Source organism: Pseudochaenichthys georgianus, chromosome 21, assembly GCF_902827115.2.
Source record: "Pseudochaenichthys georgianus chromosome 21, fPseGeo1.2, whole genome shotgun sequence".
Taxonomy (NCBI): Eukaryota; Metazoa; Chordata; class Actinopteri; order Perciformes; family Channichthyidae; genus Pseudochaenichthys; species Pseudochaenichthys georgianus.
Window position 1 is genome coordinate 28032303 of NC_047523.1, and position 25112 is coordinate 28057414.

The window sequence follows — 25112 nt, forward strand, 5'->3', positions numbered from 1 at the left end:
ATAAAAGTAATGCTTTATGAACCTTCCCATCTTTCACTGCAACTGACCATTAACTTGTAATTGTGGGAACACGGCTGTTACCATGGCAGAAGAGATTGGAGGGTATGCTAACTCTCTTAACCTTGTCATTATTTGTTCCACCCAATGAATTGCATTCACTCCATTTTTGAATCACTGCCAATTACAGGATTTGTGTTGTGGAGGTTCACTTTACTTGATGTGTGTGGAGGTGACTTCCCTTGATGTATGCTACACTTTAGTACTTTGAACCTTTTGAGCCATGATAACCTTGATAAACTTAGAAACATTTGTTATTTTAGCCGTGCAGAATGGTTCTCACTCCCCTGACTTATGTAGCCTCATGAGTTTGACATTTGTGGGTTTATGTAGTGACATTTTCAGCATATTAGGGCTTTTTACCAAATAAAGCTTTAAAAAAATCATTCAACATTTTCTTATTTTTGTGATTATATAAGGGTACATTTAAGTGCTGTTAGATTGAGAATACACGTTCATGCCGACCATTTTTTTAAATAAATCTTCACTTTTTTACTTTATAGCCGCGTTCACACTGCGGTACTTTTCCCACAAAGGTTCATGCGAACTTAGTTCATGCGAACTCTTTAGTTCGCATGAACTAAGTACAGATCGCGTTCACACCAGAAAAAGTCCCTGGGGGTGGATTAGGCAAATGAAGCCGCTGACGTCACTTCTTCTTCTTCTGCTTTGGGTTTACTGGCAGGCCGCAAACCACTTCACGGCATATACTGCCGCCCAAAGTCCCCGACCGGAAGTCCCGGGAGTTGGGGACTGGCTTCATTAGAAGCTGCTAGGACTCCCAGCAGCTTCTACAGAAGCCTTCCGAGTAAATCGCCAGAACGCCGACACCTCCTCATCTCCACCGCTCCCATGTTTTATTTTGTGTTGCCAAAAGTTAGTCTCTCTGCGTTTCTGCGCTGGGCTAATGCTAATGCTAATAATGCTAATGCGAGGATAATAAAATGGCGGCTTCATAAAACTTTTTGGGAGTTTTACGGGGTGTGGTTTGCAATTCGCCCAGCCAATCAGGAATATAGCTCTTTTCTCAAAAAAGAGCCGCTCGAAAGTCCCTGCTCTCTAGCAGGGACTTTCGAGGGGGTAAAAAGGTTCGCATGAACTACTTTTAGTACCGGCTCTTTTTGGTGTGAACGCGATCATGAGCCGCGTTCACACTGCGGTACTTTTCCCACAAAGGTTCATGCGAACTTAGTTCATGATCGCGTTCACACCAAAAAGAGCCGGTACTAAAAGTAGTTCATGCGAACCTTTTTACCCCCTCGAAAGTCCCTGCTAGAGAGCAGGGACTTAAAGCTTAAAGTCCCTGCTAGAGAGCAGGGACTTTCGAGCGGCTCTTTTTTGAGAAAAGAGCTATATTCCTGATTGGCTGGGCGAATTGCAAACCACACCCCGTAAAACTCCCAAAAAGTTTTGTGAAGCCGCCATTTTATTATCCTCGCATTAGCATTATTAGCATTAGCATTAGCCCAGCGCAGAAACGCAGAGAGACTAACTTTTGGCAACACAAAATAAAACATGGGAGCGGTGGAGATGAGGAGGTGTCGGCGTTCTGGCGATTTACTCGGAAGGCTTCAGTAGAAGCTGCTGGGACTCCCAGCAGCTTCTACTGAAGCCAGTCCCCAACTCCCGGGACTTCCGGCCGGGGACTTTGGGCGGCAGTATACGCCGTGAAGTGGGTTGCGGCCTGCCAGTAAACCCAAAGCAGAAGAAGAAGTGACGTCAGCGGCTTCATTTGCCTAATCCACCCCCAGGGACTTTTTCTGGTGTGAACGCGATCTGTACTTAGTTCATGCGAACTAAAGAGTTCGCATGAACTAAGTTCGCATGAACCTTTGTGGGAAAAGTACCGCAGTGTGAACGCGGCTATAAACTAAGTTCGCATCAACCTTTGTGGGAAAAGTACCGCAGTGTGAACGCGGCTTATGTTATCGAAACTATCTGGACCACAATACAACTACAAATCGTGCTATGCAGCCGCAGTTCTATTTATTAAAGTATTATAGTATTTATAATTTAAGTATATTTAATCTTTGTCTGCACATGTGCCGAATTAAAAAAAATTCAACTTTTTTTATTAAGCTTTGAACTATTCGTTACAGCTATCACTATTACAATATGGCTAATTATAATTACAAAAAAAACCTCCCGTTTGTGTTATTTGTGCACCTGTGGTATTATTACTGTATCTCTGACTCTAACTCCTGGGATTTAGTGTCAAGCTAACAGCCAATTCCCAGTAGGTTAATCAGCTTTACACACCCTATCTCTCCCTCTGACATTGCCTGGTTGTGGTCACTGACCTCCCATTCACACTCGCTACGCGGATCAACCCAGGATCAGCGGCTGTCGGATGTGTTTTAACACCGAGGGATGGATTAGCATACAATATGCCAATACAAAAGCTAGTTTCCGGTACTGAGATTTAGAGCTAAACCTTTTATAAGGGATCTGTGCAAAAGAGAATACTGAATGTTTAAACATTTACAATACAAGGATTACTTAAGTCCAAGAAGAGTCAAATATTAGGTGTGTTTGGAAATGATTGTAAAATATATATATATTTTTGTGATGAAGATGGAGGGCTGCTGTGAAGTGTTTGTGGAACTACTTAAAATTCCTGCTGCGCTGCTATCAGCATGCAGAGATGAAAGTGTAAGTAACCACTGAGGTTATCGTCGTTCATCTGGGATTTCCCTGAAAGTTTCACGCTCTTATTTAAATTCCCCCAAAGTACTAAAGCAGTGGAGGCAAATGCATCATTATTTAAGTAAATAGAAAAAAGTAAGAGGCTCCTTTACAGGAAGTTAACCCTTCCTTAGGGTGTGTCCCTCTTTCCCACAGTGCATGCTGTTAGCTTAATTACAGAGAATCTCTGCACGCCTAAGCGCTCATTCTTGTGGCTTTGTGCACTGTGCAGTGTGCAGTGTGTGGATGGGACCTGCCACAGCCGGAGGGGATAAACTCTAATGACTTTTCACCAGGCCGGCTGCATAGCTGACATTCCTCCCTCTGATACACTGTAGGCAGAGAGGGAGTGAGGGGGAGGGGCTCAACCTGCAGGAGGCGGGCCTGGATGGTTTTGGGCAGGAGTTGAATCTCACCTTTGGATGTTAACTTTGTTTTGTGAGATTTTTGAGTTAGCAAAACATGTATTTAAGCTATGGAAGAATTACTATACACGGGACGGGTGGTCTGTGCATCCGATCATCAGATCAAGGGGGGGTGCTGGGGAACTCCAGTTCGAAACCCGCTCCCGCCCCCACTGCGTCAGGCCGTTGTGTCCTTGGGCAAGACACTTCACCCGGATTTGCTCCTGTGGATATTGTCCACAGTACATGTATAATACCAATGTATACTTGTAAAAGCGCCTCGATGTCCTCGAGGCGTGAAGATGGACGGTGTGGCGCAGTGTGCTGCGTCTGTAAAGCCGGTGTGTCCTTGGGCAAGACACTTCACCTGAACTTGCTCCTGTGGGTATTGTCCACAGTTTCTGACCATTGCATGTATGATATATGTGTAATGTGTGTATATGTAAAGCGCTTTGAGTCATTGAAAAAGCGCTATAATAAATGTAAGGAATTATTATTATTATTATTATTACTAAGATAATTTACTTAAGGGAACATAACAGTACAACAGGTAAGTGCTTACCTGTTGGGTAAGCACTTTGGGTAATCATCCTTTGCTGGGTTGTATTTTGAATAAAAACGACTATGAATTTTAGAGGGGAAATCTCTCTTTGGCAATCTGCTGAGCCAAACACTTTGTGATTTACTAGCAATACTTTGTATTTTATAAGCTTGACACATAAAATCAAATATTCCCTCTAGGCTCATAAATGGAGTACTTTAGAAAAATGTACTGTACGGAGACATTATGTTCAATGATAAGCACTCACAAAACAAAGTTTAGGCAAGCTGTCAGATGTGAAAGGAATCCTGATGAGTTACTTTCCCATTCAAGAAAAATGTACATGAACGCTGAGCTCTTTTTTTTTTCCTCTTAAAAAGCTGAAACAGGCCATTGTGCAGTCGCTGCCCACAATAAACAAATGAGTTCTGGTTAAAGGGACAAATCCACTGATATTTGTGGCCCTTTATTTCTATAAATCCCTTTTCGTCTGCAGTTATTTCAGCTGAAAAATGAGAGGGATGAAAATGTGTTCATAAGCATGAAGAAATAAATGAAAGTCTTGCACAGTATGAAATGAAATGACTGGTAATCAGTGTTTGGTTTTTCTGTCAAAGCCTGTGCATACAGTGGAGGCAGAGCTCTCCTTGGGGCTTTTGTTTTTGTTTGCTCCCCGTTTGTTTTTCAAGGGACTTAGCATCGTAAGGCAGGATTGGCTAAGTGTGCACTACAAAGTGGAAGTGTCCCTAGCCTGGGTGGATAAATAAAGATAGCTGTGTGGTGTTTGTGGAGGAGCAGCAGTGTGGCTGTGTGCCTGAAGGCCTGCTCCTAATCACAGTTGTTTGGTGGAGGAGGACAAAGTGATCCTGGACGGTGCATTGTTGACATTCGGCACGCGTGAGGCTGTATTATGTGCCTAAAACACCCTGCATGGTGTAACATCATAAGCATGCAGTATCACATCCCTGTTCTTTATTGTGCAGATACATGGTTCAGTATCCCTGACTTGACTTAATCTCCTTTCATACTTGCCAACCTTTCCAAATCCAAAAGAGGCAAATGTGCACGCTCAAATTAGGTAATCAGAAGAAATAGAACCCCAGTAATTACAGGTATAAACCATGTATTTAACATATATTGCATAATGTTATGCATTTTTCAGAAAAAGTGGTAGTTTGGTAAACAGTGACATCAACGACATGTTTGGTCTGTAAAATGCCCGAAAAGTAAAAGAATGGGAGATAAATATCCCAAAGTCTCCACATTTTATTATATTTTTAATGTGTTTCTGGTCCTCTTTCAGTTGAGACACTGTAGGTGAAGGATGCTTCAGGAAAAGACCAAAAACTGGATGTCTTTCAGTCACCAACATGTGTTTTCGAGACACTGATATTAACGGGGAAACCCTGCAGGACTCAAATGCCTCGTCTCTGTTCCCTTAAACTCATTTGGGAGTGATTACCCATCAGCCCCGGGGGTGCACGTTGTTTCTCTTTCAGAAACACAGAGGACTGTTTGTATAATGGGATCACAGACACGCTGTAAACGGTGTTCGCCAAAAGTCAAGTCCTGTGTCTATGTAGTGTCATTTTTATTTGTTATAATTTGGGAAGATTGAAAATCGGTAGGGAAAGTCAGCTAAGTCGGTAGGCGGTAGAAACATGTCAAAAGCGGTAGACTACCGCCCAAATCGGTAGGGTTGGCAGGTATGTCCTTTAGTGTCTCCACTCAGTCTTTGAAAGCCAACAACACCATCCCCCACTGATGGAGCAGTGTTGAATTGACTACATAATGTTTGTGAGTCTCCTAATATGAAACTACTATTTGTGCTTTTATTTAAATTTCCTTCGACATTGTATCGGATATTTCATTCTCAAATCAGACATGTCAAAAGTCTTGGACTGTTTTAGATGAGTATAATCGTTTTTTTGCAGCTATTATCCATTTTCTGTTTCTTAAATGGTGTTTTCTCAATTGAGTCACTTAAGACTTCAAAATGTCTAATGCATCCCAATCCATTTTAGTTGCTATAGCAGCCATCCTTGGAATTAACCTGATCCCTGACGCTGGTTAAATCTCACAAAATGCCAACAACAGAGATGAGATCAGCAGCAAGTAATGAGATTTTCTTTTTCACAAGACACGGTGTGTTACTGGACGAAGAGGGGTGTTCCTATTATTACAAAGTTGTCTAATCAAGGGACAGAGATGAGACCAAATTCAGTTCAATATTGACTGAAGTCCAACTTTTCTACAATAGGGATGTATCCCATAACATGTCTCCTCTGTCAGGAAGGGTGGGGGGCTCTGAGAGGGGTTGTCGGTGCACAGATTGGTGAGCTAAGGCTGTGCCAACAAAGTGTGATTACAACAGGAAGAAGGCGAGGTGCCATTCCTGGATATCCTAAAACAATTTCAATACCAATCTTATGAGGAGAGATAACCTAATGATAACATATATTATTAAATAATAATCACCAAAATGATCATGATATCTAAGTCTATTGCCAGTATGTATTGTGGGCAATGAAAATCAATACATTTATATAACTTATTGTATTTACCGATCACAATGCCGCATGGTCCCAATACAGTTTACACTTCAAAAATAATACATTTAGCTGTCGGATCAGGGACTCAAATGACATCAACATACTAATAGGAGTGTCAAGTATATTATTTTGTATACCGGTTTTAGAAGATGTAATCGAGGTATGTCGTTAAATTAACCATATTGCGCTTGTGAGTCATAGATGGTTAAACATTTTTTATCACCTTACTGTGTATAATATATATCATCATATCATCTGACTTTACACGCAAGATTGATGCAGTTTAGACTTACAAAACATTTCCTGGGTCTGGAAAATAAAAATATTGTATCCTCTCTGCAGTCTGGTATCTGACTGGGTCCTCCCCAGGGAGCTTTGCTGGGTATTATTACGGTTAAATCCACCGCCACTTCAGTGGTGCAGGGACATGCGTTCATCTCCTCCTCCATTCTCTGTCCCTCTTGATTGTCAGCAGCGTTCATTGAACCAGACTCAAGAGGATTGCCACTGATTACAAACAAAGAGCCAACTAAGATTAACCGATCCTTTAAGGTCCCCACACTCCTGCCCCTTAAACCCTCCAACCCCCCAATTATCTCCCTGCAACACGGCGCCTTCAAGTCGCTGCCAAACCATAATGAAATGTGCGGATTATCTTGAATTAGGTTTTAAAGGTTTCATTATCTTTGTATTGTTCTCCTTCTTTAATTACCTATTATCTCCATTAGTGTGCTCTTCTTATGTCTCATCCTATTTGTCTTTGGTTCCACTTTCACATTAAATCCTGTCTCATGCTGTTTTGCAGTTTAGAGGCTATATACATTAATCCATCCTCTCACTACAGCTCAGAATTACACCTAACTCCCAGAATGCCCTAGATTAGATTAACAATAACTTCCTTAGTTTGCCTTTTCATTCCTCACCTGACACCTTCAATATTACATGTTCATACAGTAACACGCTGAGACAACTGCTGCTATTTCATCTGCTCAGTCGAACTGGCTTTCATTGAGGGATTTTTGAGTACATCTGTTTCCTAAAACTATTTGAGGATATTATCCATAAACTGCTCTAAAATGAAAACAATATATCTGGATTATGGTTTAACTGCTGATTGCTTCATATATTTTTTAAGAAGCCTTACTTAGTGTGTCATTTAGCTGTTAATGATTAGGCTTTGAGTGATTTATGTTGTCAACTGAAGCCTTACTGGTCGATGGATTTAAACATATTATGTATTATGTTTCAGTAGTTGGTTATTTATTATTACATTTAAGAAAGCTAGCCATATTATGTTTCAGATGTATACAGCTTAAATCTACTCACTCTTTTTGTTTTAACAATCAACATTTAGTGAAACAACATTAATGTATTCTCTGGTAGATTGTATTCACTTGTAAATGAGTAATATGGTTTCACATATTAATGGTTTCGAAATTATTTCAAATGTAGAGTACCCTACCCTCTGTGACACGATGAGTCTTGTTACTGCAGGAAATGTTCCATTACCACACCTGATTGATACATGTAGAGAGGAAGCTCATTGTGTGCTGTACAGTACCTTCTTTAGTTACAGCCTTTAAAACAATGTTGGGCCTCGTGACTAATGGTGTAGCTGTTCCGCGTCACCTCGTGCCAGTACGGGCTTGTTTCAGGATCTCTCCGCTCTCAGCTGCAGTGCTGCATGTCACAGCCTGAACATGATGACAGCACTCTCTCTAAAACCTCCTCACACCTGGCTGCAGGCCGCTGACCTGGTGAAGGTTGTTATGGATAAATCACACACCACAGTGATGACAGCTTGTCACTGAGGTAGCATTTTCTTTACTTGGTGCCACACAGAACACCTGGATGTTTTGGTTTCCTAGCTTGTATTGAACAAGCATCAACCAAAACGAGTAGCAAGTTCAGTGAAAACCCACAGCTTATCACTAAGCCTGTGTGTATGATTTGAGTTATTAGAGCTGTGGACATACAGGATTGTTGTAACTCTCTCTTCCCCTGCAGTCCAGTCTGTAAACGGTCACCCCTTTTTCCTGTTTAGTGAGTGTTGGGAATGATTGTTTTCACACTGAGCTGCTGGAAATGACACACATGTGACAGACAATGGCTGCATTGTACCAATAGTCAATCTGAGTGCAGGGAGGAAAGTGTTCTTCTGTCTCGATAGAGTATTATATCTCACGGTGGAGGTGGGGTAGCTGAAGAAAGGACCATCACTGTATCTACAGTAAATTACTCTTTTGGCTTTGCGAAACCTATAAAGTATGTTGTTGGCCCTCATGTAATCATCTTGAAATGAAACAGAAATAAATTATTACTTCACAGGATATATGCTGTGAAAACTGAGTTAGTGTAGTATCATTATGTTCCTGTAGGTGGCAGTAACATCATTCATTCACTATTAAATGTGTCTGTTTTACATCTGAGTAGAAGACCCTCTCAATATGCTCTGTGTGCTGGGGTCTGTGTTTGTGCCACCTTCTGCTTTCAGCTGAAATGTGATAAGAAATTAAATCAATTCTACATTAGTTTTTCTTTACTGCTCCCCTGTGGGTTGTTGTTGTTGTTAGCATTCATGTTCATGGGCAAAACAAACAGCTTTTTATTTCCCAGAGATTTAAAGTTTACAATTTGGTTTGTTTTGTCATGCACTGACTGTTTGAGTAAGCAATTACTTTTATGGGATTACTCTGTGTTGTTTATTGTGAAGCCAAACTGCAGTTGGCAGGGGTGAGAGGGTGACGGCAGGCCCTCGGTTCTTGGCGTCGCTTCAGACCATCTCTGATGCTGCTGCTTCATTAGTAACATCTATTAATGATAAACCAAACCTACAAAACAACTTCGCTACAGATCCAACAAGGCTGCAAATCACTAAGGAACACGGAGAGTGTATGGTGTGTACGTGTGTGTGTTTATGCTCATACTTTTAATGTGTGCTTCTGTTCTTATTGCAACATATACTTATTCTGCTCCTGGTCGACCTACCACAACAAAGAAAAGGAAGCGGTACCCCTCAGGAAAATGGGTCATTTTCTTCTCCTGGGATAAATAAACCATCCCAAAATACCAAGTAAAGAGGAAAAGGATGTGGCCCCCATTTGGTTTGTAACATTTTAAGAGGGACAGGATAACCTGATGTCAACTCCTGGTCAAAGAAATACCTACATTTAATGTGTGCAGTAGCTATCCTATTCAGTCCACTCTGTTGTGTGTTGAGTTACGTGAGAAGTATTCTGGGATTGTAATGTAAACTTGGCATGTAAAATGTGAAGCACTTGGCTTATTGAAATTCCAGGCCTATCTTTGTAGCCCACCCACATGTGTAACTATACCCTTCTGTCAAACAAACTATTGAGAAACTTAGAGGCAGCACACTTCTCAAAAAGCTCTCTGGGGCTTTGTGCTCCTTCAATAAAACGTTTACTTCTTTCCATCTCTGTTGTTGAACTTTGGAGGAGGTCAGCATTGTTCTGACAAAATATCAATAAAACGTTCTTGTGTTGAGGACTTTTTATTGACATTGGTCAGAGAGATGTGGCTCTTATTATGGGAGCGTACACACACAAAGACACACACATACAGACACACACATCAGCAGGAAACGGCCACTTCCTTTTTGGAGTCCCCAGAGATTTCCAGCTGGGAGCTCTGCCGGTTTTATCTGCCCTGCACTGTTGGACATGTGGGTGATGTCACTGTGGTGCCCCACATTGTGGTTTCTCTCTGGACACACACACACACACACACTCACACACACACACACACACACACACACACACACACACACACACACACACACACACACTCACACACTCACACACTCACACACTCACACACTCACACACTCTCACTGCAGAGCTCCACAGCAGACCCTGGGCATGGAAACATGGCCAGCTGCGGACTTGACCTTCCTCCTGGAGATTCTCCTCAGATGAGATGCCAGCTCCTCTTAAACTCCCCTCTCCTCCTCCGAGCCACGCAGGGACCGTTCTGTCTTTATTGTGCGATTGTCCACTCCTTAGTGTGAAAGGGGAAACTCAAGCTGACCCTCTCTGTCCACATGTGCTGGCTTTGATCTTGTCTGTGCAGCTACACCCACCACTTGCTGCTAACAGCTTGAAAATGCTCTGTTAGTTCAAGTGGTGTTATTTGGGGGTTACTGGCTGCGGGCCAGTGATGGTGTCCATATGCAGCAGATAGGCTGTTTTTTTTATTAGCTAATCCTTTGAAAGTATAATTGATATTGTACATTTGTATAATACTGTATATGGTTTTGCATTTTACTTATTGTTGTCAAGTCCCTTGGGTATTTGAGGAAAATAAATAAATTCGATCAGCTGAATCTTTGGAACAATTGGTATATTTGTATTATTTTATTAAACAAAATATATATTTGTTTAGAGAATATTAGGCAGTTTTAAAAGAACATATTCATTTTAACAATCGAATGTTTTGCGAAAATATTATGTGATGAGGGTAATTTGATTTGAAGTGTTGAAGGTAGGTCCTCAAAAATTCGCAATAATGACTCTGATTGGCTGTTACCAATATTCAAGTAATGAAATAATAAGTAATACCTTAAATTATATATTGAGGAAGATCATGTTTTAACATATTTCTGAATGTTTAATTTGAAGCTGTAAACTATAATGATGAATTCCTACTGTCAAACACATTGTGGGGATCATATTGAACACTAAGCCAGGAAGTGTAGCACTCTGTGGAGTGAAGCCTTTCTGCAGCAGCAGTAATCCATGCAGCTCCTCACAGCAGTGGTTCAGCCCCGCTCTTATCTCCTCAGCAGCTGCAGATTCTTGCAGAGCTTCCCCATCCCACAGAGGAGCTTCACACTTGACCAACCACAGAAAGACCCGCTCTTTGCCACAGTTCACTTGACCCCCCTACCATCCTCACTGCAGCCTTGCCCGGAGCTCCAGCTCAACATTTACTATGGCTGACACAGTCCGACTGTGTTCTGCCAGAGGCTACAGAACCACTTCATCTGTCAGCTACAGACATGCACAGTATAGAAGACGTGCTCAAGCTGCACAGGGGCACTGCAATGGATACATGGTCAGACAGTAACATAAACCATATTATATTGATTCAACTGAGTCACAGCCAACTAGAGATGTGAAACTGTGAAACGATATGTGTACTTTCCTAGAAGCATTTGTTTTGAAGGCACTTGCTGCAGACAGCGTTTCTTGACACAAGGGTAGACAAAACTGCTTCGCCTAATGACTCAGCAGCCTCTGTCTTACCTTAATAATTCATATCCAGTAGAGTATGCTTGTTGCAGAATACAGTAAAACTTTATGGTGGCTTTCTTTTCACTAGATAGTTTAACATGTAGACAGAAAACATGGTAGTGACAGGGCTGGATTCAAACCTAAGACCTGGTAGTTAAATACTGTAGATGATCCTACAACACACTCCATAATGATTCATCGCTAATTTTAAGTCGCAACCGCCCCACGCTCACTTAGCTTCCTGATTAGATGAAGCACAGGTCTTTTAGAAATGCAAACAACCAGCTGTCACGCCTCATGGGCGTTCTTCTAACAAGTCAATTTAATTTATAGCTGAATTATGTTGGAGGGCTTTACTTCTACTGGGGTGTGAGGGGAAATATGTATTGGCACAACATGTTTTTGTATTTGTAAGAATTGGGCCTTGACCAGCTGGTTTCAACTGTTATTCCTGCAATATATGTCTTATATTAGGATACATGCATACAACAAAACAGATGTGTCTGTGTGACGAGGGCCTAGGGAGTAGGTGCATATCATATAAAAGCCACATCGTGGGTTTGATTCCAGCGGACCTTTGTTTATGTAAGGTATTATGAAATCGTATACAACACCCTTCCAGCAGTTATTATCAGAGCCACTTTGCATTGTTGCAGGCATGTTTCTACAAGTTTAAGAAGACTCTGTGTCCCTGGAGCAAAAATATTTATGATCCCCAGCAGCTGTGACAATTTAAACAATGTCTGTGTGCAGTTGTGCATCACTGATCTCTTTTTCTAGGTCCTGTTGAAATTAGCCACTTAGTAATTACTGGCAGCAGTTTCACAGCTTGTTATTGCAAACGTAACAATGTATTCTGAATTAGAAAAGGATGCTTCCTTCTTAATAATGCAACATAACGTTAAAAGATTAATCAAACTTTCCACATGACATTGATTTTTGGCACGTGCATATTGTTCCAACTAAGTATAATGTATGCATTTTGGGTTAGCAATCTGCACTCAATGTACACATAAGAAAGAGTGTCTGTTCGCCTGAAACAGGGGATTTATGACTTTGCAGTTTTACCGGTTCTTGCCTCTTGTTATTTTATTGAGAGTAAGCCCAAAGTCCCTTTGATCCGAGGTGCGAGAAAAGGGATAAACCAAAAAGGATATACATTTCCTAACAGATCAAATATGCATAATTCAAGTCTTGTCCCTTCCTCTCTCAGTATCTCTCTACATTTCTCTCTCTTTCTGCATCCCCTCATATACTCAGCTGCTTTTCTCAGTTCATTTCATCATACACTCGAATGTAGTTCAGTGTGTCAAGCACTACTGAAATATTAACACAGGCTGAAACCCAGGCAGGCAGTTACGGCTTAGTGCACCATCATGAATTTAGGGATCTTTACTTTTTCTTTACCTGTGTTAATGTGTTAATGTGTTTATGGGTGTGCTTGTGTCAGCACCTTTTTAATGGAACCTGTTAAAAGGTGAATGTTTTTCACCTTTTAAAAGGAAGTTTCTGGATAGATGCCTGCATGTGTTTGTTTCCAAGCGTAATGGACGCTGTGGTGGACTTTGCTGTGTTTCAGTAAATACAGCATGTGCGTGCCCCTCTGACATGCAGGATTATTTTTGACAATACCCATTGAGTTCATAAGGGGTCTTTGAGTGTGTGACTTGCAGCTGCAGGAAGGGAAGGGAAGAAGCAGAGATAAATAAACCAAGATGAACACTGCCCTGTTTCCTTGTCTTCTCCCCCTCGTCCTCATTATCAGAGGGTGAAGCACGGGCAACGACAGCAGGGTGACAACATGGGTCTGACAAATGTCTTTCCGAAATCTACTTATTTCGACTTAGATTTCATGAATAGGAATAATTCCCATTTCTAAGTAAAATGGAAATCACTATATGTGTTAAAAGGCTTCAGCACATTAAAGAATCTGTCAGTAGACCAATGAAAAGCAAATATTTTCTGAGCTGAAGAACCCCAAGTATCTCTGATCCAGTGTTTAAATGTTGGGGGAGGGCCGAGGGAGGCTTGCATCACATTTAACAGGATTAATCTTCTTGCTGGAGGAGAAGTGAATGCAAATCATTTTGATTGGCTCTTTTGGTAGAGGCTTATCTTCAGGTTCAGTAAAAGAGATTCGAGAGAATTGATTCAATATTTTTCTCCAAAAACTGAAGTTTGAACTCCATATATCCCACAGGTGAATGCATATGTCTTTTTTTTGTAATAAGGACGATATGGAACGGAGTGTTTTTCAGATGCCCTTCAGAAAGACAAACTAAAGAGACAGGACAGTGTTTTTCCAGCCCGTTTCCAAGATTGAATCTTTTTTCAATATACTTGCTGCCTTCCTGCTTTCATCTTGTGTCCTCCTCATTGAAGTCCAGAGACATTTCAATCAAATGCCAAGCTAGCGGATGAATCCTTCCCTGGCCTTTTTAAAAGCCCTTGTATGATCACATGTTGTCGTTCCACTCACAATATATCTGTGTTCTTGGCAGAGCGATCAAGCAGCAGCTAATCTTTTTCTGGAAAAAACCAAAAACTCCCTATTTGATGTCTTGGCCTAAAAGGTTTAAATCCTCCCATGTCCTTGGTATGTTTTGTAAACACAGATTTCTTTGAGGCTCCACTCGGCACACAGGGTTTCCAACAGTTTGAATATTACTGCAGTAAATAGCTGATGTTTTAATACAAAATGTTATGCAGTAGTTGATGCACAAATGAACAAATGTTGTTGTACTCCAACATATAGTAGGGTGCTTACTGTACTACTGCATATTATATGCCACCCATTCAATGTGATTCATCATACGTTTGTTCTGCCAGTGGCTCTAGTTTGCCAGCTGAACTAAATAAGCATTCAGCCATATTGCTGTTTGCCTGACCATGGAATCAGACTCCCTCTGGATATAAGACTCTGTTTTTCTAACCTATTTATCCCACAATTATTCATCCGCCTCCCAAAAGGAATCTCAATTTGTGGAGTAAAACATTTAAGGGATTGATTCATTTAATTTCTATTCAATTTTACATTATGTAAATGTGGATATGAAAGAATAAAGATAAGGGGAATTTAGATAGCACATAGTAGTAAGCGAGATGCGAGGCTCAGCATTGGTTGGAGCTGCAGCCGAGCTCACACAGCATCCTTCATCCCCCATCCCTCGCTCTCTGCTCTACCTCACTCACTCTCTCACTCACTCACTCACTGTATCTCGTCCGCTGACTGAGGTATTCCTGCGAGCTCAGACTGGGGCAGCTAAGAACTACAGTGAGACTGAATAAACTCGTCCTCCAGCTGTGCTCCTGGGCTCTCTTTTCTGGATCCTTTTTGCCCGGATACCAGTGCACTCTCCCCGGGTCGGGAGCTGTGGATTTGCAAGTCAGAAATCATGGACCAGGGAGGAGCAGGGTGCGAGTGAGGAAACTGGGTCACTCACTCCTGACTGATGCCTGTTTGGACCTGGAGGAATGGGGTGCACCACCAGCGCGGTGGTGTTTGATGGGCTGCGTACGGTGTTAGAGAGGAACTGTAGCGACTACATCTGTAAGGGAGGGGAGCCCATCGGGCCGTCTGAGGCTGAGAGGGCGCTGAGCCGGAGAGAGTCCAGAGCTTTCCCAACACCCAGAGTACTCAAGGTGTGTGTGTGTGTGTGTGTGTGTGTGTGTGTGTGTGTGTGTGTGTGTGTGTGTGTGTGTGTGTGTGTGTGTGTGTGTGTGTGTGTGTGTGTGTGTGTGTGTGTGTGTGTGTGTGTGTGTGTGTGTGTGTGTGTGTGTGTGTGTGTGTGTGTGTGTGTGTGTGTGTGTGTGTGTGTGTGTGTGTGTGTGTGTGTGTGTGTGTGTGTGTGTGTGTGTGTGTGTGTGTGTGTGTGTGTGTGTGTGTGTGTGTGTGTATTTAGTGATTGGGCGGGTGATTAATCTATAAATAAAATACTTTTCTAACTAGTTTTTGCTCGTTAATCCAACTCGTAATCATCATCACAGAAAAGCAGAATATACTCCCATTGGACAAGCTTTAACCTGCATGTTCTGAACCAGCATAGTACAAGCTGTGTATAGCGTGCTGCCCTTTTCATTTCTAAAACATAAACACTACTCGTCCTATAGAACTGGGCCTGAGTGGGTCTTTCACTTTTACATGTTTTTCAAATTATTTATGCAGCATTCCTTCCCTGATTTCTTCTATCAGGACGGCAAAATGCAGGACATAAATGTTATCAATGATTCAAATGTTTCTGATATTAGAATATTGATGTGCAACCGTTTCACCACATCAACAAATCACTCATTTTACTGGCACTGGTTCTGGTGTCTGTCACATTTGATTGATTACATACGCAACTAAAGCAATAACACTCATCATCGGCCTCACTCAGCCTTTTGAGAATGTAACCGTCAGTGTTAACAGTGTGAAATGTAGGGCAGTGGGAGGGCTGGATCTTGCCTCTGCACTGCTGCATGGGTTAAAGCCTCTGTGGGCTGGGTTGAGGATGAGGATGAGGTGGGGGGGGGGGGGGGGGGGGGCGGTGGGACAGTGAGCTCTGTGTCTGCTGGAAATCAATCACCGCTCTTCATCTGTGAACCAGCGGGCTTGGCAGGGCTTCTGCTGCTCCGTACCAGCTTGCCTTGCCCTTCTTGTTTGTGTTGCTTCCAATACTGTGTGTGTGTGTGTGTGTGTGTGTGTGTGTGTGTGTGTGTGTGTGTGTGTGTGTGTGTGTGTGTGTGTGTGTGTGTGTGTGTGTGTGTGTGTGTGTGTGTGTGTGTGTGTGTGTGTGTGTGTGTGTGTGTGTGTGTGTGTGTGTGTGTGTGTGTGTGTGTGTGTGTGTGTGTGTGTGTGTGTGTGTGTGTGTGTGTGTGTGTGTGTGTGTGTGTGTGTGTGTGTGTGTGTGTGTGTGTGTGTGTGTGTGTGTGTGTGTGTGTGTGTGTGTGTGTGTGTGTGTGTGTGTTCGTTCCCACCGGTGGTTCCTCGGCTTCACAGCAGAGAGCAGAGTGACTGTGGCCCTGGCTGAGAGCAGGGATTTAGGTCAAGGGCATTGTTGCTTCTTTGGCTCAGGGATGGTCTTATCATCCAGACGGGGTCAATTAATCCTCCGTCAGCATTTCGCAGTCTGGTAAATCAATAGTTTTACCAGAGGATGTGGTTTGCAACTGTATGGCAGTTAAAGGTTATTAGCCAAGACAAAAATAGAGAAAAAAAAATGAATCCATCAATAAATAATGGAGTTAGTCTAATAATACGAATGGATAGGAAGCATTCGAATAATTTTCAATGCTTCAATGTGATGCAGCCTTTGTAAACTACGCCCCAAAACTGTGGAACACGTTACCCAACAATATTAGGGAAGCCAACACATTAGGCATTTTTAAAAGGCAGCTTAAAACGCAGCTTAAAACCTATCTTGTTACCAAAGCATTTTACTGATTTTACACTATTATACTGCACTATTCTCTGTGATTGACATTGCACTATTTCTCTATGTTTTATTCCCCATGTTTTTATTTTTAATTATTTTATCCCATTTTATGCTTTGCTCTTGCTGCTTGTTTTACACTGATTGTATGTCTTATTTTTACTGATGTAAAGCACTTTGAACTGAAATCCCCTGTATGAAAGGTGCTATATAAATAAAGTTATTATTATTATTATAATGCGTGTGCACTCAAATGTGAATCAGAAGTGCCTACCATCCCACAATAAGACACACCAGTTAGTATTTTGCGGGCTGCCGATTCATTCAGATGTGGCTCCCCTTCCGATGTCAAATATAGGCCTATTAGAATAAACTCGATAACTTCATTAATGATTTGATACATACCTTTCTAAAGGCGTGCCATATTTGTATCTGCAGCTCTATAGCTCGCTCTGTCCCACAACAATGTCCCCACCCTTTGGCTGAAATGTAGCATACAAGTTTGGGAGGTTGTGTGTGTGTGTGTGTGTTAAAGCATGCAATGTCACAGCAATGACGATGTTGTGCTTGTTATCACACAACTAACTGTTTTATTTGAAGATGTTGTCCGCTTCGACTCATCTGACAACATTCTATTTTAGTTTTTGGGCACCTCTATAGGGTACACTGACTTCAACAGCAGCCGTAAACACGGTCCTGTACAGGATGTCCTTCCTCATCACGATTTGCATCTTTTTAATCCATTAGGTTATAAAAGGATATTCACCCTAATGTCTATCCTTTCAATCCTTCTGATTGCAGCAGGTAATTATTTGGGGGGAAATTTAAAACCGGATTATGGGGTTAGAGGCCAGGCACACACTCACTTTCACACACACTCAGAGACCAAGCTGTGTGTGGGAAAGTGATCTGTACTCTCTAGGCATGGATATAAGTAATTAAATGACCTGTTCGGGCTTTTTACACTGCTCTGTTATTTCACTCGCTGATTGCAACAGCTGTGCCTTTTCCTTCCTTGTGGAAACTTGCATCTCGTTCTCCCTCAGGAAGGGATCTGCCTCCACAAATTAAAGTCACTGGTTTGAGATAATGCATGGATGTGTATGCTGTTCTATTTCGACAGTGTTGTGTTTCTCTCATGCTCTTGACAAAGCTATCAATTACACCTCTCGGTGTTAATGTATCGTCATTCTTTGCTGTCACAAAAGTTCAGCTTCCTTCATTTATTTCGATGCAATGTTTGAATGCTGTAACTGAAGCGCTGAATCGTCTGCCAGTTTTGTCAGAGTGATGGTTTTTTTGGGAAAGAAAGAGAAAGCTGTGACGTCAGCTTGGTCACACATGAAAGCGTTTTTTATCCGATTATGTTTGGGGAGTAATTCTTCTAACTTGGACCTGTGATTGTTTTCCTTTCAATGAACCATGCCTAATGAGTTGATTGTGCTTTGTTTATAAGTTCTTCATTTTGGGGAGTTTACCAGGTCTGCATCTCATCAACCAGAAACCACTCACATATTTTATCCATTTAATTGGTTGAATTTCTTGACGAATGCTCTCCTTTCTTTCTTGACAAAGATGCGTCATACTCTTGGTCTAAACATGTGTGTTTAGTAGGACATTGTGAAATCTTTGTCCTGTTCTCATAAAATGGAGGATATTACTTATTTATGTAATACATTCGAAAATAAATAAATATTAGTTTTTTTACAATATTCAATTAAAAAAGGTTAAACTTTATCAGTAGTTACATAACATATATATATATTTTTAAATATTTACATTTATTCATTTTATGTATTAATGTGTATGTATGTCAATTAAGAAGTTGGCCTCACTAATGAGCATCATTTCAATACAGAAATATCCAATTGTAAAGAATGGTTTTACTATTTGCTTGTTTTTGTTTATTTATAGAGGATCAACTCTTAATACTTTTTAAGAGCGATCGAAAATAGCAGACTTAATGTTTATTTTGAGATATAAGAGAATTACGATATGGATCAACTTTAGTTTTAATACTTATATCGTAATTCTCTTATATCTCAAAATAAACATTAAGTCGGCTATTTTCAATCGGTCTTAAAATGTATTAAAAGTTGATAAACCAATTTAGCGAAAATTAAGGCTATTAAACAGCATTTTCCAAGGTATTACATTTTGTAGCTTGTTTTCAATAAGTATATAAATTGTCCAAAGAGGTTGTATTCTACAGTCTGCCTGAATGTAATCATTGCGTAGGTGTGTAGTGTGATTCTGTGTAGTTTATTGATGGCATCCCGTTGGATTTGACGTCATCAGGACAGGACGTCGCACGCTCACTGCTTGATAGCGCGCGAAGGTCCGTTTACGCCGGTTGTTAAACAACATCGTTATGGGGAAATGCGAGTTTGCGTCCAAATGGTTGGAAGATAAGGAAGAAGGACAATCAATACTGTAAATAGTAAATGTGAGGTAAAGTGTGTCGCCAATGTAACCGGTTAAAACTTGAAGTGGCGATGAGGTCTTAAAATGTATGGAAAGGTCTTAAAAAAGGTCTTAAAAGGTATTACACTTGACTTCAGGATTCCTGCATATACCCTTAAAGATGTAACATTTGACAGATATCTAGCGTTACATTCAAACCGTGCTCACATTATTGATGACATTGACAACCAATTACATCAATACAGCTCGTATGCATTAGCTTAATGGATTAACGGTAAAACAACCTTTGATTGGCGACAGGATGTTTTTCTTGGTGATTGCTTCCTTCTTTTGAGACGTTTCAGCCACCCTGATGTTGTTCTCAGGACGTCAAAGCATTTGTGTGTGTGTGTGTGTGTGTGTGTGTGTGTGTGTGTGTGTGTGTGTGTGTGTGTGTGTGTGTGTGTGTGTGTGTGTGTGTGTGTGTGTGTGTGTGTGTGTGTGTGTGTGTGTGTGTGTGTGTGTGTGTGTGTGTGTGTGTGTGTGTGTGTGTGTGTGTGTGTGTGTGTGTGTGTGTGTGTGTGTGTGTGTGTGTGTGTGTGTGTGTGTGTGTGTGTGTGTGTGTGTGTGTGTGTCTCCTCCTGACTGATACACTGGCCCATTATCTCCAGCACTCAGGCTCATGTACTTAAAATAAATTCTGGCAACATCAGTTAGATTTTTCGCACACAGCAGCATTATTAATATTCAATACTTTTTGTTACATTTAAAGCGTGCACTGATCAATCAAAACTGCCCTCAATTCTCGTCTCTACCTGTATTTAGCTTTAGGTATTACAACAATGATACATATATATATTGTACAGTATTGTCTCCAGACATTGTTGTGTGAGACGACTGTCTTTGCCTCATGATTACATCCTGTTGTTTCTGATGCCATTGTATCCCACGTCCTACAGCAGTAACGCTATTAACAGAGGGTGTAGACACGCTACAGTGTCATTATTACCTCCATGTTAAAATCTCATTCTCAGCTCACAGTGCAGGCCTCTCTCGGGGATGGACTGAAAACAGGCTTCAGGATGGTGGGTCCTGGTGCTGTTGTAGCGGGGCGGCGAGGGGTGGGCCGTGTTTTTGTTGCATTCCAGGTTACACCCTGTTTTGCTTTGGCTCATGCTGGGATGGCCTGGAGATTGCATCAAGCCTGTGTTATGTAATCAAGAGGCCCGGCCATAGTCATGTCCAAGCTGAGCATTACTACATGATTGAAGGAGAAAAAAATACAAATGTGAAAGAGTTGCACAACAGTAACGACAAACAAATGAAACTGCAATGAGAGCAAGACACCACCTCAATCCAGACAACTATAATACTATGCACTAAGTATTGTAATGTACATAAAACAGCAGTAGCCTATACTTAAAATGTTTGGGTAAATGTCTTCCTCGGGACACATTGTCTAGCATTACTTCAGGCGTGGTAATGTTAAAGGAGCTTTATTACACTCTGACATGCCACATTTTGACTGGTCAACAACACTGTAATTAAAAACAAATGTTACTATATGTACATTTATAAAGATTGAATACATTTGATTATTGTGCAATATGATGTTGCATGGGAATTCAAATAAAGCCACTATTGCTATTAGTGTTGACATAATTAAAACATCACAGTCTTGTATAGCGTTCTAGGGCAATGCCAAATAACCAGAAGAATAATATAATAAAAACTGACATTCTGCCCAGTTACAGACCTCAGTTGTTTTTCATCCCTCTGTACTGAGTCATCAAAGAAACAAGCTATGTGTGTCCCATAGTTACTTCCAATTCATGACAACACATGGCATACTTAACCTTTTTTGAGCAAAAAAACACTTTTTCTAAAACGTCCTGTCCATCTGCTTTTGGCCATTGGAAAACGTTGTTGCTCAACACAAGTGTTTGTTCTGCCACTAAAAGGCTCAGTGGGCCCTCCTGTTCAGCCAAATCGCCCCAAAGAAACACATTTGAAATGGTTTCCATGGATAAATCTGCATGACATTACAAGGTCTGAATTTCATTTAAGAACTGTGCCACGCCAACCATGTGTACACCTCTATACCAGGGCTGCGGAGTAAAAGGGAAGTGTCTGAAGATAGTTATCTCTTCTCACTGCAGATATGAGATGTCTGGGAGAGCAAGCCGTCTTTGTTTAAACTCAAAGATCAAAGTCAAACAATTAGTTCTCTATGCACAATTAAGTACAGGAAATGTCCAACAATATAAGTGAGTTATCATCACAAACGATGACAGTCAAATGAGTCACTGACGTTTTCACGGCTGGCTCTGACTGCAGCTGAGATTGTAACCGTTAGTAACCAGAGAGATTGTGTTTAGGTCGAGCTTCTGTCTCGCTGCTTGTTGATGCAACTGCTTGAGGGGAATTCCAGCACGACGCAGCCCAGTCGACCCACAGAGGAGTGGGCCGACCTGCAGATTCCTCAGAGGGCCACAGCAGGGGAGGATGTTATCTTTTCACGCCTGTATCTAAGCCTAAGGCCAGGGGGGGGAGGGCCAGGTCAGCTGCTCCATAGTCACATGACTACCCTATGGGCCCCACACAGGGATTGGTATTGGGGTGCACCATGATGCCCTCGAGGTTTCACAGACAGACGTGGAGATCATATCACTGCTGTCTGGCACATCAAAAAGCACATTTTGATGACAGCATCAGAAAATATGGATATAAAGTGAGCTGCCCTCTGTCACTGATCCACATCTATGCTGGTTGTCTGTGTGTGTTTTAGAGATATAAGCTTATCCTCCGCATCAGGTGCAAGCATGCTCTGTAGGGTGAGTTCCACATGATTATCTTCCTGTGCCTGTGGGCTCACCAAGCGTCAGAGTGAGTCAAGGTACACTTCCTGTCTCAGATACCTGTGTGCTGTTAGTCACTTTTTTTATAATGTACAAATCACTGTTGAAATGACATTTTTCTAAAGTAAAATGAATCGGGTGTTTTCCAAAAAGAAAATGGTAAAAAACAAGGATTATATTTGGGTTTTTTAAGAGCTACATTTCATTGGATGTTTATCCTAACCAAAATTCCACTTGGGATGCTCACTGCAGACGATGCAGTGCACTCCCACCCGTCCTCAAACCACAATTCTCTGGACAGTTTCATATTTGTAAAACACATTCTTGTTTACTATATCACACTCTGTTTGTATGTAAGGGTTAAAGACAGTTTTCCCTCAAATGGCCAGAAGCAACTTTGCATTCTGCCCAATCGAAGTCTGCAGGAACAGGAGTAGACATGTTATTGTTCAATGCAAAAATCCATTGAGCTACATTAAGATTACAGGCTACACTGATAGTGACTAACTTGATATACAGCAGCGTTGCTTCAGATTGAGTTGAATGATTTGCTCCTCAGTCTTTAGCAGTTAATGCGGGTCAAGATGTGTCCATGTTGTCTCTAAAGCGCCTGCTACAATCGGATGAGCCTGGCAGCTTATCTGTGATGTTTACAGGAGAAATCACTTCTAAATCGCTGCAGCCGATTCGTCACTTGGTGCCCTCACACTGTATGTAGACGCTTGGGCGGTTTCTTTGAATGTAACACGAAGTGCCCCATTGTTGTCCCATTCTCTCCCAGCTTGTTCTCCTTTATGAAACTCAAGCCAGCTCTTATTACAGCTGTCCCACACAAGGCGTGGACAGTCCCTGACCACACTGTAATACTTGAGGAATGCATATCTTTTGTTTGCCTTTTGTCCACTGCAGGTGGATAGTGTGGGGTCAGATATCTTTGTGTGTGTGTGTGTGTGTTTTTAACTCCCCCAGGCAGCACAGCTGAGTGTAGGAGGGGCCATGTCCTCCGTCTGTGTGTGAGTCCACTGCTTTCAGTCCGACAGAGCAGTCTGAGAAGGGAGGGTGTGTGAGTCTGTGAGGAGAAATGCAAACTCGATCGCTAGGATTTTCTCCATCGGATATGCTGGCTGCTCACTTCTCTTTGGGATCTAGCTCGGAGATATCTTTCCACAGCTGTTGACAATGCAAGGAAGGGCTAATAAATCTCCGAAGAAGGAGTTGGTCATTGAGAGTCCGCAGCAGTACAAGAGCTTGGCTGCAGCTGAGACTGAGGTAGACTCGGTGCCACAGGTGGTGGTAAGTCATTGAAAGACCTTTCATTTAAAAAGACCTTTTTGATTTATTTAAAAAAGCTTTTAATGATCTGTAAGGACTTTGTTTAGAGTGCATCGCTCCAAAGGTTAACCACAGTCATAAAGTCCCAAAGCAGGTGTCATGTGAACGTCTGCTTCAAATCTCTTTCCTTTGCACTCACTATCAGAAAGTGCGACGTTAGCACTAGCATAGAGGAATGTTGAACTTCACCAACACCTGGAGGCAACCAGCTTCATCAAGTTCATTTTTTAAGATAACCTTGGCTTGTAAAACATCTTTATTTGGATCAAAAGTCAACTCTGACAACAGTGTTAACTTCCTCCCCTGCGAACAAGGTGTCCTAGTGTTACATCTGCAGGGCCATGTGAAGAAGACGGTAGCAACGAGATTGCATGTATCCGTGAGTGGAGAGGCACTACACAGCACCATTGTTCATGGAAGTGAGGGTGCAGTGATGGGAGGAGTGGTGCTGCAGCTAAACAGCTGCTGGATCACTGTAGAGACATGACTTCAGACGTTTCTATTTCATGGGCTTTCCAAACACGACTGTCTGTTCACTTAACTGTACAGATGTGAAACATACAGCTTGCATTGTTCTGGACTTATTTTACCATTAACTGTGTTCAAAATAGTTTATGGTGTATTATAAAGACACTAGAAACAGGACTATTGTCAGTTTCAGAGACATGGACTCAACAAGTGTTCTTAATAAGCCTGTTCTGAGGTATGACAATGATACAACAAAAGTGTTTCACAAGGGTCATCATGTTGGATTTGTGGGAATGACAGAGCAGTTGCTTACATGGCACTGTATGTTTGTTACTTCTCTTGCTCAGTGCTGAGTGTACTGTGTGGTTTACCACCTTCACAGACCACTGACCGTGTGGGAGAGCCCAGAGGGGTTTGGAGTGAAACAATAGTCAGCAACAACAGCGTGAGGTCAGCAATCCATCACTGGTGAGAAAAGGGCACTATCTCTATAATGGGGTCAAATATCTTGGAAGCTACTTTGAAAAGTTTGAATATCAGAATCCCTTTTTAATTGCAGTTTTTTCTCTCGTGACTCTCTCCCTTTGTCTTTGTTTGTGGGTGTTGAACATCCCCAGGCTGTGCATTATCAACTCACTTCTGACCTTAACTCCCTCTTACTTTCAGAAGGCGTTGGTTAATTCCCCTGCTGTGTCTACTTGCCATAGTCACGGTTTTTTTCACCTATTAAATAGCCACAAAGCTTCTGTATGTACGTGGGTTTTTTAAGGGTTCACTGTCTGATACAGGCTGTTTGTAGAAAGATTGAACGCAATTTAGGTAAATTCAAGCGAGAAACAGACACACATCTTATCTCTGACATCTTTAAATCCTTCCTGACGTACCTGTCCTGCCTGGAAACAGATATGCATCAGACCTGTACTTTATCCCTTCAATGGAAGAGAGAGAATACAGTTTGTTGATGTGTGATTGTATTTATTTGTAACTCTATTTGTGTTATGTTCAGTTTAAGCTGTGAATGACGGTTGACTGATAATGTCCCAGCATACTTTAGCTGGCAGACTTGGTGGCACCATCCCTGCCCTGATATCCCCTCTGTGTCCTTGAAACCAGTCGTACCTCCTCTGTCCTCAATGTGAGCTG

The 25112-nt window shown here is 41.7% G+C and overlaps 1 protein-coding gene across 9 annotated transcripts in view; it reads left to right on the plus strand.

Moving 5' to 3' along the window:
- LOC117467085 (dedicator of cytokinesis protein 9) overlaps positions 1 to 25112 on the plus strand; it is an 80330-nt gene that overhangs the window by 10685 nt on the left and 44533 nt on the right. For 3 of the 9 annotated variants that reach the window (XM_034110669.2, XM_034110672.2, XM_034110673.2), the window contains exon 1: positions 23185 to 23462. The exons of 3 other annotated variants lie outside the window; for them this stretch is intronic. In XM_034110669.2, coding sequence (XP_033966560.1) covers positions 23349 to 23462 — 114 coding nt within the window. In that variant the 5' untranslated portion in view covers positions 23185 to 23348. Of the gene's footprint in view, positions 1 to 14743; positions 15137 to 23184; positions 23463 to 25112 lie in introns of those variants that run through there. 3 more of the 9 variants (XM_034110670.2, XM_071207067.1, XM_034110667.2) reach the window with 2 other exon arrangements.